We start from the raw sequence: 15912 nt of genomic DNA on the forward strand, positions 1-15912 counted from the left end.
CCATGGACCATCTCAAGAAACCAAAACAATATTTTTCTTTGTGAACCTTTGGGATTTAGTTTTTAAAAGATAAAATGTGGAAAACCATTTTCACGGGGATTGTATGTTGTTAAGACCTTTCCTATATACACAAAATTGACTCGTAGGAATAATATTTTTTTAATTGGGTGACCAATCACACCTTAATTATAGTAGATGACGACTCCAAAGCTATTTATTTTAAAATTAAATAATTGAAGATATCAATAGTTGTACATCGTGATCATATTGCAACACCAAATTTTTATGGTATTGTATATAAAAAGACCAAAGTATCATCGTGTTAACTACACTTCTACATAATCACTATCATCCATTGTATACAACCACGTCAATTATTGTCAATTAATTAATATAGTCATCATTATAATAACAGTTTGATGGATGTTCTTGAGGTTTTTGGAGAAACGTGTTTGATGGAGTTGCACTTCTGTTTATATTATATTTTATGTTGATGATGTGATGTGATTCGATCTCTAGTATTTGATCTTCTAATTCGCTCTTGATTGAATGTGTACGCTTGCTGTATGAAAATAGAGAGCTTAATGTTCTTCTTGAAGTTTTGGAGTCTCGAAAGAATATTTGTATCTAATGGTTCAGTCTTCAAGAGTTGCGATACATTCTTGCTATTGGAAGAATTCTCCTTAAGTTCTCTCAAGTAAAATTTTCTGAACTTTACGAACTCTGTGGACTTGGGTTTAGTTGGTATATGAACTTGGTTCTTTGTTCCAATTAATTGGACTTAAACCTTATTTAGTACTTGGGACTAAATTAATCTTTTTTTTTTTTTCTCAATTGAACTTTAGCTCAACTCTTAATATTTAATTGAATCTAAAATAATTAATCTGATCCAATGGTTAATATGAAAACACATGCCATTATCGAAATTCGCTACATTAGATCTTCGATTTCAATTCACAATATATTAAACTTATATACTTAGTTTATAATTTAATTATTTCCAGATTTTTCAATAATTTAATAAATGACGTGACAAATGATAGATTCAAAATTTCTCATTCAACAAGCTGTCTAAGCATTTTTATATTAGAGCAAATCTAACAAATTAGTGAAACACTTCAGTGAAGATAGTAATTAACTAAACATAGGAATGTTCAACTTTTAAACTTTTTTTTTTTTTTCTTTTTCTAAAATGATTGTTGAAAAGAATAAATTTACGAAAAAAACAGTTTTATTTCTCTAACAATCAAATCACTCCCCAAATCAATGAAAACTTATTCTCTCCTATTCTAAAAGGTTAACATTAAGCTAATCCAACAACATACATACATCCTCAAATCTTAGATTGGATTTCCCTCTATAATTCTTTAATTAATTAGGTTCATTGTTGGACTCAAATTTTGTAATTAAGTTAAGCAAATGAGTTTGAAACTAAATAATTTAAGAATTAGAAAAAGAAAAATATTAATTTATTGTAGATTGTAGGGTTGAAATGAATAATTTATGTCCATATTGATAATATTGAATTTTACATCTAACCCTAAATTCCTCGATATAGAGGGAAAATTATTACCTAATTATAGTTGAGAAATAATTACAAGAATGAATGGAAAGACTTTTTGTGGAGGAGAATTTTCAAATGAGAAAAAAAGGTTGAGGTCAGCATGACAAACTAATTAATGCCCTAATTAAATATATAAATGGTGAGTGTTTGGTAATAATAATTTGAATTAAGGAAAAAAAGAGGCACTTAAACAAAAAGATTCTAACCAATTTCAATCACTTTTGTTTTGAATAAGCAACACAAAATTTTTCATCATTTTGAGTTCCAAGCAACCCTCTTAATTCCCTTATTATTCCAATACAAAACAAAATAAATATTGCCAAATTTTGAATCCAAATCAAACAATTTAAAACATAAAATTTTACTCATTTGTGTCCTATGAAATTACAAGCAATATGTGCTATTTGATACATCGATCCTGAAATGGTCAAAGTATCTTTTTGTTAGGCGCCTCGAGATGTACGGGGAATTTGTTACTGAAAGATTATGCGTAGTGTCCTCCTCCATCTCTCATCCCTCGATCTTTAGACCCACAAGATTAGTATACAATGACAACTTTTAAGCACTCATGCCCGATCGTGAAAAATTACCTGTTGAATATCTAATGGTGCATTGCTATAACTTAAGTTATGCAACAACAAGATTTCCGTAATCCTTGACGGATGTGCTTGACGTTCTTCAGTGTTTACATAATAGGTTAAGTTATTAGTAAGTCTAAATTTGTGAATAGGACAAGAAAAAATATCTACTACTAATAAACAAAAGCTTAACTCAACTTATATCATTGTATGCAGAGAATTGAAAGATTTTAGGTTCTAAAGTTCTATCACATCACTTCGATTTAAAAAATAACAAAAAAAATTTTTTTTTCAAGTTTTTCAAAATTATAACTACATTTCCAATAATAGTGGGGAGGAGGGAGATATTTCTTATTAACAACAAATATAAAACAGTAAATGAATTAATAAAAAAAGGGTTGAGTTTAGGCAACCAAAATTAAAATCCAAAGTATTTAATGTGCTGACAGCCACTTTGTGTTTCATTAACTATGAAGAAAGAAAAAAGGACCCTTTGATTTATAAAAGGAATATTGAAATAAATGCATTATTCAAATGTCTTCATTGAAGATTCAATTGTATTAGGAAACAATCATTTATGATCACTTATATGTTTGAAAATTGAATATAGAAATTTGCTTTTCAGAATGAATATCATGATTGTTGTCCATTTTGGGCATACAAAAATAGCTACCCCCAATCTAAATAACTAAACAACTTGTCAACATTAATTCTATTTACCAATTTTTTCATATATATATATATATATATATATATATATACTTCTTTTCTTCATTTTCAACTCCAATTAATATTAATGTACTTACAAATTTCAGTCAATATATTGTCATTCTTTTATAGTTTTGAAATTAAAAATAGAAAAATAATTCTATATACATACATAAATTGAGTCAATTTATTGCATTTCATTAGAAAATAATTCATTAAAGAGTAATAATCATGAAACTTATTAAGATTTGATCTAATACTAAAAAGAATTAGGTTACATAACGTCCGATGCGCGCTTTTGGAAACATCGAATAATCAACTATTAAACATAATGTGATAGCTTGATCCAGGAAAAAGAAAACGACAAATTATATGTTTTTTTTATATAATTTAAAAAAGATAATACACTTGAAAGTTTATTGATTCCTTATATAATTTTTTTTGTGTGCAATTAATAGCTTTTTCTTTTCTTCTTATTGGATCTTGTAATGCTTTTCATTGGCTTCATTAAATAGGATTCAATGAAGTATTGAATGGCTAGTAAATTAATAGATTGAATTGCACAACATAAAGACTAATATGTAATAAACTAATACATATCAACTTCAGTTTGTTCTTCGATTGTCAAACATCTGAGTTTGTTCAAATAATAATGTGTACCTCTGTCTCAGCTTGGGTTCCGCCCACAAAACACATCAGTTGAAGCTAATGAACACAGCGATGCAACTTGGAATTCAAATAGGCATAAGTGGTTTTGCCTACCTTCTGTCTATTTGAATTGTGTTCATCTGGCAGGCTTTAACTCGTCTTGGTTTGTTTCGGTTGTGTTCTTAATGTCGTTGTGATAAGGCAATGAAATTTACTCTTTTGCAAGTTTTGTTTTCGCATCAATGTTCTGCTCAAGAGTGTTTCTTTTTAGTAATCTCAAATGTATACGTAGTTTCTGGGCTAAGGCCCACGAAGCCCATCAGGCTCACCAAACCCAAATCACAATGGACACCGAGAAACCGAGCCGAGAAGCACCGCCGAACAGCGGTTCATCAGCAAACCCAAATGCCAAAGAGCCGAACCAAACCAAGTTGATTTAGTGGCGTTTCTTCCATTTTTCAATAACATATTCAACAATACAATCATACTATTATTATTATTTTTTTTTTTTATCAAAATATCACTAATAGATTTGATATCGATTTAAGGAGTTAATCGATATTTCTAGATAAATTTATCGAACCACGTTAAATAAATACAAACTTTTAACGTAATGTATATGTCTACCCATATTGACTTTTTCTCAAATTTAATCGAATGGTAAATGTATATCAATTTTATTGTTCTTTAATTCATTAATAACTATGAATTTTGAAATAACTTTTAATTATTTTTAAGGAAATCATTTTAATTATAATTTAAAATATATTTTAGAAATTAAGCTTGGAAAGGTTATTCAAAGTTGATTTTTTTTTAAAACCTATTTCATTTGACAGAGTCTATAGAAAATCAAAGTAAACCGATCCTTCCATATGAATAATTGATATTCAATATTCCTAGCTAAGTTGATTGATCCATCAAAGTTTTGACTTTAGAGTTGGGTTTAATTAGGTCTCACTAACAACTAAATCACTTATGAATACTTGAATTGTTTGATTGGATTGAATTCAATTAAATAAAGTTTCTCAAACATAAAAATTAATAGAGACTATAATAACATAGAAAAAGTCTCGTTTGAAGAAAATTTCAAACGTACGTAATATCAACGTCTTAACTAGCACAATTTTCAAACAACTAATGTAACTACATATACAAGGAAAATTAAATTTAATAGTAAGAAAAAATATGGTTAGAAGAGTAATGAATCAAACATTTACATACTTGTCAAAGATATATTTTTGAGTGATTTAGAATATATATGAGAAAAGTAGTTTTAATCGTATGAAAATATGATGATAATTGTGAAAGATGAAACAAAAAAGTTGTTGAAATCAACTCTAGCCATCGAGTCATATACAATAGATTCAAAATTATATTACCTTTGTAACTATGTGAATGAATAGAAATCAAAGTTGGATCGAATTGCACATCTTTTTGTCTAGTTGATATTATATTGTCTTAAACAAAATTATTTATCTTATTTATATTTTGTTGATGGAAATCAAAATTTTTTTATGGTTATATATTTACATTTCAAGATATTTGTGCTTTTAAAATTAAACTTTTTTAAAAAAATTAATACAAAAAACAAAATTAATGTTTAGTTTCAAGTAATTAAAAAATTAATAATTTCAAGATAACGTACAGTTAATTTTAAAATATATTTATATAAAAAAAAAGATTCAAAATATATGTATTTTTTTATGAAAATTATTCATAAATATAAACCAAACCAAACACAATTTTGTATATAAACATTTATAAAGAGATCCAACTAAACATGTGAGAATTTAGATTTTAAACTTCATTTTACAAAATATATTTTTCTAAAAATATATTCTTAAAAAAACACTTTTTTCATAAGCAATCCAAAGTCTATTCGAGGAGGCTCCTTCGAAAAGGCCAAAAGAAACAAAGAGAGTCCAAGCTGAGAAGGAGAAGGTTGCTTTCTTCCTTGGCTTCTTCTTTTCCTTTCTATTTATAAGTTATTAATAACCACTTCTATTACGAGACGATTTTGTTGACGGCCTTTTTCTCCTCACACTTAACTTCATTTAATAATTCCCAAACCCTTTTTCTCTTTCTCACTCCTAAATTACTCTTTCTTTTTTTTCTTTAGAAATAGCTTTTGTTATGGGTTTTTTCAAAAATACAACAAACCGACAAAATATTTATACAACAATTTCGAAAATGGAAAAGGCTTACAATAGAAAATACTAAAAATGTTCTTTCAATCATGTTATCAACAACGCCCGTAATATATTTGGTACATGATCGCTTAGATTTGGTTAAACAATTTTAATTCTTTTATTATAGGATTGTTTTTTTTTACACTATCGTTTAGATTTTGCTACTTCAAACTAAACGATTTTTTTTAACATTATTGATGTTTAGATTCGGTTACCCTAATCTAAACGACAAGATTCTTTATATACGATCGATTTGGTTACCCTAATCTAAACGACATAAAAAAAGAAAAGAAGAAAGATTATCGAAAGAAATGAAAGAAGAAGAGAAAAAAAAAAGACAATAGAAAGAAATCTGGAAAGAAATTACAGCAAAAGAAAAGAGGAGAAAAGGAAGAAAGATATACGATAGGAAAAAAAATTGGAACCAGAAGGAAAAGAAAGATGGAAGGGTAAACCTAAAATATTTATAAAAAAATTGATATGCATTTTGTTTATAGTGGTTTGTTATATTTATGAAAACTTTCTTTTTATTGTTTTGTCTTTTTTAATTCTTAAGTTTTGGAATTTTATTTCAATTCAATGTATATAGGTTTTAAATGAAGATTTAAGTTTTTTGGTTTGATTTTGACGTTTAAATACTAACTTTTTATTCAATGCTCATTTTTCAATCTTTTATGTTAATTGCCTATTGATTGATTTGAAATAATTATAAAGTAAAGTTTTGAATTTAATTTTATTAATGATGATCATTAATTATGATTTTTTTAATCTTTGAATTTAATTAATAGACATTACTAACTAAAAACAAAAAGTCTCAAAAGATGTCTTTAAATCTTAAAGATAAAATTCAAGTAAAACTCAAATTTAAATGATAAGATTGTAAAAGATTAAATTTAAAACCAAATTAAAGATTAAAAATGTTGAAAACTAGACCTACAAAATCGACCAATCCAAAAATCTATTTTCTCATTATTACTACTACTATTATTATTATCATTATCATTATCATTATTATTATTGTTGTTATTATTATTATTTGCTCTTGCTATGTGCCTTACAAATTTTAATTTTTTTTCCCCAAACGCTACAATATGTACTCAAACTATGATGGGTAGAGGTTTATATTATTGTAGTTTGTCATAAGGTCAACATTCTGAAATTTTCTCCATATCCACAAATATAATAAACCATCTTTTTCCACACGCTTTGGATTTATATTCTTTTCTCCTTCCTCTTTCCACATCTTCAAACCAAACAAAATTATTATGATAAATTAATAATATTCAAACATAGGAAAAAAAAAAACCTTTGTATATGAACATAAAAGAATGAAATGTTTGATCTTATTCAGTCAAAAAAAAAAACCATAAATCCTCTAAACCAAATATGTGAGGAAATAAAAGAAAAGAAAAGAACAAATTTATAATTTAAATTTCTAACTACTCCAAATAAGGAGGGTTTTTTTTTTTTTTTTCTTTCTATTTTCATGTGTATATATCTATAAATATATATGTATTAAAAAGAAAAAGAAAAAGAAAAAGAAAAAAAAGTTCTTTTCTTGGTTCTTAAAATGGCAATTATAACATTGTTGTTGTTGTTCTTGGTGTTACTGTTGGGAGTTGCTACTTGTTTTATTATCAACATTACTACTGCCATTACCATTCTCCTTCTGATGATGCGATCCCCCGATCAGCGACGTCATTGCTGTTGCCAAGGCCGCAATGAAATTGGGGTCAGACGCGATGGCTGCACCCGCCACACTCAACGTGTCGGTAAATGGATTTTGCGTAGGTGGGGGAGGAGACGGTGCTTCGATATCCTTAGACATTTGGAGGCCGGAGAATTTTGATTGATTGTATAAAGCATGTCCAAAGATCTGTGGGAAGGTTTGAGGGGGAGCGGCCGCTGCGAATGGGATCGGGAAGTGACCAGGGGCTGGGCGTTGGAATAAAGGATTAGGGGTTTGAGTTAGGTCTAATGTGACGGTGGGAAATGGAGCTGAGGCTGAGATTGTAGCCATGCTTGAAGAACAAGGTAATAAGGTTCTTGCTAAAAAGTTGGAGTTCATTAAACCATCAGCACTTGACATGGATCCTGATAGAAGCATTCTTGCCGCCGATGATGTGGTAGATGCCATGGCCATGGCTGCCGGCGGCAATGGATGGTTGTGGTTTCCTTCGTAGGTTGTTATCAATATTGTTTTGTCTTCTGCACATCTTTGTACCTATTTTATGTATATACACAACAAAAGTTGTCAATTTCATATACACACTCAATTAAACAAAAATTAAGGAAATTATAATGACTTGTATTTTTAAAGAATTACGTAAACCAATCGTAAATTCATCATTCTATTGTTAGTAGACTCCTCTTTAGTAGTTCAAATTATCACCACTAGTCATACGGTCTATAACTAATAGACTCCCTATAAGTTTATCTCAGTATTAACAAATATCATAAGACAAATTGCAAGAAAACCTATCTATGTTAGTAGTTGTTATTACATCCTCAAACTTTCGACCGTGGAAATTAGATCTCAAATTTATACAATATTAAATTTGGACCATCAAACTTATGTACATATAATTGCAACTATCACTTTAACGCTTAGAACTAGGATTCAACACATAATAACCTCGACATTCTCTTGTATACTCTGCTACCTGACTATGACATCTTTGCTTGTCTTGAAGACTTTTAAGAAAGAAAGTTTTACCCACAAGTCAACACAAGTTATTTCCGTATGATTTGTCCTCATTCAGATGCTTATTAGAATTTTTTTCAAGATAATAACTAACATAGAATTGAACCACGAAAAAAAGAAGGCATGCCTTCGTTGGTATAGATAGTTACTTTTAATTTTTTTAAGCTCTTCCTAACTATACTTTCATCCTCTCAAGATCACTCAATGTTACCTCGATTCATTTATGTCATATTTCTAAATTTGGATGTTACAATCACATACTTTAAGGATGATTTTTGTAAAAGTTCAATAATATATCAAATATGACAAATGGTCAACCATATATTATCAACTATTTGGTAAAGGAAAAATGAATTTTCAACTTTTCACCTATTAGTCCATGAAATAATATCTTCACTTAGTTGTAAGTTTATGCTCTACATATATATATATATATATATATATATATATATATATAGATATATATATATATATAAAAGTGAATTTGCATTAAATAACAAAAAAAATTAGAAAAAAAAAAGCAATCCATAACACCTCCTTTTTTATTGCAAATATGAAGTAATTAGATATATCATACGACTACTATACGGTTATCAATGGACTACCAGATGCATATCAAAAAGTTATCAGAGGACTATCTACTTTAAATTTGGTACTTTTGTAATTTAGAACATGTAGTGACATGAGTTCTATTATCATAAATTATTTTGCTATTTTTTCAAACGCTCCTATATAGAAAGACAGAGGAAAAAAATCTTCAAAAGCTAAACAGTGATGATCCAGAAGCGTTCATTGCTTGTAGCCCGCTCCAAATTTCAATTTTAATCATCATCCATATCATTATTTATGAATGTTGGTTATATTATGTCTAAATTTAAAATTTGTAGGTTGATGAAAAAACTAACTATTTAATTTAAAAAAATAAAAAGAAAACTAAGTAAAGAATCTCATATCCCCACAAATTAATGGAGAGAGTAATTCTCCTCTCCTTCCTACATAGATATTATCAATTTTCATCATTGATGAAAGGGTACAATAACATAATATACATTAAAGAAATCACTTCCATATGGGAAAGCAAAATTAAATGATGATGTGATATATTAAAGAGAAAGGATAAAATATTGTTTGTTTGTTTGTTGATTATGACTTACTTGTTTCCTAACCGGGCAGCCGAGAGCCATTGTGCAACGATAGTAAGCTCGTGGACAAGGGTTTCCCTTCGCCATTTTTTGTCCATATTTTCTCCATTGACATCCATCTGTTATCTATACACACATTTCAAACCCAACAAATATCTCTCATTTTTCCTTTTTAACTAATTCACTTACTCAATTATCTAATTTCTCCACCATTTCAAATCTACTCTCTATTCCAATCAATTATATAATTTTTAAAAGAAAATAAATATATATATATATATATATATTTATATCATATCTCAATTTCATTAACTATTTCCATTTTAACCCTTAAACTTACTCATTTCATCCCGACTAGCTTAAATTTATTGTTTGAACTCAAATATATAAATCACTAAACTTAATATATAAGTTTAGATGGAATATTCAAAGTATTAGTCCTTAGAATGAAAGTAATTTTTTTTTAAAAAAAAAAAAAGAAAATGGAGGAAATTACCATGGGTGCTTCTGATCTGGCTCGAACGGAGACTCTAGCCTTTCTCATAGTAGCTTCAGTTTGATCCACTTCTTTACCCGATGAAGAACTGAATTTTGGAACTTTATTATTATTATTGTTATTGGAACCCCAATTGGAAGATTGATCTGGGCTATGCCGTTTCGATGCTACTTCTCCGGTGTTTCCCGGCGACCGGGAGCGCTCCCCACTCCTTCCTTCTGACGAAGACATCGACTCCTCATCGTTCTCCATATTGGTAGCTAATCCAAGATCCATAAATTGTCTCGGCACCAGTTTATTACTAATATTTGTATTATTGTTGTTGTTGTTGTTATTATTATTCCCTCCGCCACCACTGCCGTCGGCGTTTTCCTCAATTGGGTCACCGACGTCTTCTGTTTTCTGGGTTTGTATTAGTGTATTGAATTGCATCTGTAGAGTTTGGTAATTGCTCGTCACTTGATTTAACATGTCTTTTAATCTTAGATTCTCTGAGTTTATCCTCTCCAATTCAGCTTGAAGGACTGCTCTCTGATTCATTGTAATAAATTCAATCAATCAATCAATCAATCCATTTTGTTTTTTTTTTAAAAAAAAAGGGAAAATGTTGAATTGAATAAACTCACCTCGTTTTTCACTCTTTTTTCTTCTGGGTTTGGTGAAACTCCATCATCCACCATGGATTGATCGCTACACGAGTTGGTCGTCAAGAGATTCAACCCGGTCTGCAAAATTCAATTGTTAAAAATTCATTTAAAAATATTAAAGGTAAAAAAAAAAAAAAAAAAAAAAAAGAAGGAACGATGATTATGACGACGACGAACATTAACATTATTGAAGGGGAGTTTGGTGGGAGTAAGATTGGAGTGAGAAGTAGAAAGGACTCGGGATTTATCATCGGAGGGGAAGAAGTTCATTTCGTCGAAGAAGGGGCGGTGGGCAGGAGGCGGAGGCGGCGGAGGGGGGGGGAGGAGGAGGAGGAGGAGGAGGAGGAGGAGAATCGTGGGGATCGGGGAGGGTGGAATTGAGGTTAACCGGAAACTGGAGGGGAGGAGGAGAAGGGGAAGGAGCGGCGGCATCCATGAGGGGGAGGGGGAGAGGGGCGGTGGTGGTGGTTGAGTGGGATAAAAAGAAAATTGAAGGAAGAGGAAGAATGGATCTGAATCAATGGAGAGTCCACTTGGTTTGGCCATAGATCTTAAAGAAAAAAACACACTTTTTCTTTCAAACCGTTTCAATGGACTCGGCTATAAATTTGGAAGGGAAGACTTGACGAACAACACAACACAACACTACTTCAAACTTCTTTTCTTTTTTTTCTTTTCAAATTAATTAAATATCATTATTCATAAATAAAAAATGTAAAATTTAAAATAAAATATATAAAAAGAAATTTAAAAAAAAAAAAAAAAAAAAAAAAAAATCCCCATCGACCCCTCTCTCCTGTTTCAACTCTTCCGGACATTTTACCCAAAATTTTCTTTTCTTTCAATTCTTATCAATTTTGTACCTATGCTTTTTCAAAGCTCTTCTTCTCCTTCTTCTTTTTTTCTTTCTTTTATTAAATTTCCTACTTATGTGAATGATTGGATAATGATTTATTAGTAAGATGGATAATTTAATTTATAGGAAAAGAAGAAAGATTTATACAATTTAGTCTAGTAAGGTATTGAAAAAAGTAAAATAAAGTTGAAAGAAATGAAATTAGAATTAACCATTTTGGTGATAAAAAAAAAAAAAAAAAAAAGGGACGACATGAAATTCGTGACTGTTTAATTTGAATGAAATAGAGAGTTAAAAAAAAAAAAAAAAAAAAAAAAAAAGAGTGAAGGTGTAAGATCTTAGCACGTGGTAGTGAGGGGAGGTGTAGTAAAAGTGTTAAAATATTTTTCATTTGGGTTTTTATAATAAATTGGGAAATCATGAACAAACGAGTGGAGAAATTATACAAACTTTTGGAGCTAAATTTAACCATTCTGATTGGTCTGCTACTTTTGGTGGGACCTAATTAATTAAGAAGATAAAAATCATAAATTTGACTCTGACACGTGGGAGAGTTAGAGAGCCGAGAGAGAAGGGTTGACTTGACTCACCATGCCTCACCCAATCCCTCCCTACCTCTTTCTCTCTTCCATTTTAATGCTATTTACTAATCTTCCCTTCTTAATCATCCATATAAATCTTTTAACTTTTCTTTATTTCTTCAAAAACCTTTTTTTTTCTTCTTTTTTTTCAAGATATTTTAGTCTCTAAAATTCCACATTAGTATCTATTTTAAAATCAACACTTTTAATCTTTTAAGTTCGTAAAATTCTTTTCTTTTATTTGACTAATGAAAAATTGATATATCATATTGTCGACAGATTTTAATAAGTTGCAATTATATATTATTAATTTTAAGGGTTTTTAAAAAAAATATAACAAAACAAACAAATATTTGGTAACCTCCCGTCCCATATTTGGTATATCCAAATAAACCTTTTATTTTTTTCAAAATTTGGTTGGCTAAAAGATTTTTTTTTTTAATTATTTTGTTACTCGATCATTTATATTTGTCTACCATTTATTTGTTTGAGATTTACATTTGCTTACCAAATCTAAATTATTTAATCTTTAAAATTTTGAGGAATTTAAACGTAGAAGAGAAGAAAATATACTTTATACACGATCACACTCTTTCTTCTCAAAAAAAAAAAAAAAAAAAAAACCATTATCATACCCCCTCCAAATGAAAATAGACACCTTTTGTTTTTACATTATTTATAAATTTTCATTAATGATGATGACATCTATACATAAACTTGACATTAAATAGAACCATACCAATTTGGTGTGACTTAAAATTTTGTCTAACGTGCACATAACAATAGGTTGTTGTTTTGCATGAAGTCATCTTTTCCAACTATATTATACATATATTATTCTTTCTCATACCAATGTACAATTTTAGATTAAGAATTAATATAGGTATCAGTGTCACACCTTTTATGATCATGTGTGTTTACACCCACATATTGAAAAATCTTAAACATATTATCAATTTCTTTCATTGTGTAACTAATTATTAAAAATATAATGATAAAAGTATGTTATAATTTTCTAACACCTAAGACTAATGAATCTTTCCTCTAATTTAAAGAAACATTCATATTTTATAATCATTAATTTATTTTTTTCCTGATAAAGAACGTTTTTGGCTATATTATATTATGTACCGACCAAGTGGGGAGCAAGTGAGTTTATATATAATGGAGTTTTGAGGTTACGTGCTTCAAAAAATCCTCATCTTTTACTTGTTAGTTTTTTCTTTTTTAATGATATGTTTTCTCAGGTAACCATTCTTTTTTAGTTAATTAAAACCATATCGATGCTAAAATTTGGATGGGAGATAATGCACACATGACACCATCGAAGAATTGTATTAAAAAGAGAAAATAATGTGACTTGAAAGAGAGAAAACTCACATACTGGTGTGATGCTTGTCACAAGCACTTCGATGTGCCCAAACTAGAAAGTTTGAGAGTAAAATTCAAGTCCCCTCATATGAATTTATAATAATGTGTTTATAAAAGAAAGTTGACCTAAGTGTTATTTAGCTAGAATTTTCGAGTCACCTTAAGATAATTAGATAAACAACTGGGGCAAAGAGAGTGTCCGATTTTTTCCTTTTTTTTTTTATTCTTTTTCTTTTGGCTATGGGTGATGGTGTACTCAAGAGCGAGAAAGAAAGAGTTTTGGACCTTATACTTATATTTTCCTATAAATAAACATTCTTTCCCCATTTGAGGTGAAATAATATTCGATTTAAAAACTAGAGTCGTGGGTTTTCACCAAATTTGATATTAGAGTTACTATCCTCGAGCTCTCGGGAAAATGGTGATATTAGAGTTACTATCCTCGAGCTCTCCTTGCCCACCTAAGAGGGGATATGCTCCGACGCAGGATCAAGAGGTGGACGAAACCCCCCAACGACCCTCGACATGTTGGAGTGAATTTGATTAAGGTTCGTTGAGCAATCTTTAAGAAACCGCGGCGACACTCTAGTGAGAAGGATGGATATAATGGTGGCACTAGCCCAAATCCCAAATTGAAGAAGAAGCTCCAACATTCGATCAAAATTGGAAGAAGAGGAAGACGTGGAGCTGGAAAGCAAAGAAATCTTCATTTCCAACAAGAAATTAATCAAAGGAAGGGATCCAAGATCGTAGAGGGCAGCAATACGAAAATTCAAGATGTCATCCAAATATGCAAGAAAGACATCAAGTATTTTGATGCAAGGAGAAATCGTGAAAGGGAGATATGAAACTAGAGGAGATCCTTATGACTTGGATAGACTTGCCTTTTTACAATGGTAAGCGTGATATCGAAACCTTTTTTTGATTGGATCAAGAACACAAACAATTTCTCATACTGGATCACAAAAATATACCTTTTTTGTAGCTTTCAAATTGAAGGGAGCTGAGAGTGCATCCACTTGGTAAGATCAATTGGAGGTAAATTGTCCTTTTGTCAAAGACAAGGCAATACAGGCTTATTCGAAGAAGCATTTCATGAAAGAGAGATTTCTCTTCCCCAAATTTCCAGCAAAACATGTACAATCATTACCAAAAATAAAATGGTCAATAGAAGAGTTCCTCGATTAAGGGCACAAGAACCAACATGGAGGAAAATGAGAAACATTTAATTGCAGAATTAATTGGTGGCACATCGATGGAGTGGCTAATTGACACGATTTTTTACGCTAAAACAATAGAAGAACTAAATCAATCATGGGATACTCCTACATCTTGGAAAGTGTTACTTTGGTAAGAGACATGCGTAAACCTTAAACATTTGGCAAGGGTCGGCCTCGTCCAAAGTCAACCTCCTTTTTCTAGGCTCACTTCATTCTTTAGTTATCACTTTTGATCACTATCATACTTCACTTTGTTGTTTTTAAATGTCAATTATATCTTTGGATTCAAAATCATTCTCAACAACTATAAAAATTAAATGAATTATATATTAATTGACTTTGTACGATAAATCAATCTAAAACTTAAAATATATATATTTCATGTAATAATCTACGAATTTTTATTTTCATATACTTTTGGACCATCCATGCATACATAAATTTTTGTATAGATATATATGTCTATATATATGTGTGTTGATTTGATCCTCAATACGAAAGATAAATCAATATTTCCACCACATCGCTAAAAGATCCATGAAACATACAAAGATAAGAGAAAAAAAAGAAAAAAAAAAGTTTATTCATCAATTTAAATCCTTTTATTATTTTTATATTCTTTTTCGAAAACATTTATTAAATATCGACATATAACATTGACCTTATCTATAGTTGGATTACATATCGAGACATTATTCAATATAATAATTGATATAGTCTAAAAAATTTCTTTTTCTAAATCAAGAAAAAAAATAATAAGTTTATTTTATTTTATTTTTCATTAACTTCTACAATAACATTAGCTCTTAAGTAGTCTTTGTTTGGGTCAAACCTACAAATAAGTTAACAAAAATATATAATTTTGATACTTCTTGATCTTCAAGGCCTATATAAGTGGGAAATTTACATTTATCTTCACAAAAGTAAGATTGTTAAGGAACAAACTTGTAAATATTGAAAAGATTGTTTTCAAATCTTTTAAATTAGTGAAATTACAGTCCGAGGGAGTGACTTTAAAATGACTATTTGGTATGGTAATAGTTTTCTTGGTTGACTTACATTTGAATTATAAATTAGGGAAAAACTAACCCAAATCTAACAGTGGGAACTACTTTTTATTTTCTCTAAAATTTTGAGAGCTAAAATTAGACATTTGATGGGATGAGGACTAAAGAATTTGTTCATGATCAAACCCAAAATTTGCTTCT

The 15912-nt window shown here is 29.5% G+C and overlaps 1 protein-coding gene across 1 annotated transcript; it reads right to left on the bottom strand.

The window, feature by feature from the left end:
- Window positions 1–7221: 7221 nt before the first annotated feature.
- On the bottom strand, window positions 7222–11332 carry LOC103495609 (probable WRKY transcription factor 31). The gene is made up of 5 exons (XM_051085000.1): window positions 10854–11332; window positions 10656–10754; window positions 10030–10560; window positions 9546–9659; window positions 7222–7911 (listed from the first exon to the last, which is right to left on the bottom strand). Exons 1-5 carry the CDS (start codon window positions 11220–11222, stop codon window positions 7294–7296), a joined length of 1731 nt encoding a protein of 576 aa, XP_050940957.1. The 5' UTR covers window positions 11223–11332; the 3' UTR covers window positions 7222–7293.
- Window positions 11333–15912: the final 4580 nt, after the last annotated feature.

The sequence above is a fragment of the Cucumis melo genome, chromosome 1 (genome assembly GCF_025177605.1).
Source record: "Cucumis melo cultivar AY chromosome 1, USDA_Cmelo_AY_1.0, whole genome shotgun sequence".
In the NCBI taxonomy this organism is placed as follows: Eukaryota; Viridiplantae; Streptophyta; class Magnoliopsida; order Cucurbitales; family Cucurbitaceae; genus Cucumis; species Cucumis melo.

What these genes read in the sequence shown, in the direction of transcription:
- LOC103495609 (XM_051085000.1), bottom strand. Translation starts at nt 11,222, where the DNA reads ATGGCCAAACCAAGTGGACTCTCCATTGATTCAGATCCATTCTTCCTC. An exon ending in TCCCCTTCAATAATGTTAAT is followed by an intron (nt 10,755 to 10,853) that starts GTTCGTCGTCGT and finishes TGAATTTTGCAG; the next exon opens with ACCGGGTTGAATCTCTTGAC. An exon ending in CCAGATCAGAAGCACCCATG is followed by an intron (nt 9,660 to 10,029) that starts GTAATTTCCTCC and finishes ATGTGTGTATAG; the next exon opens with ATAACAGATGGATGTCAATG.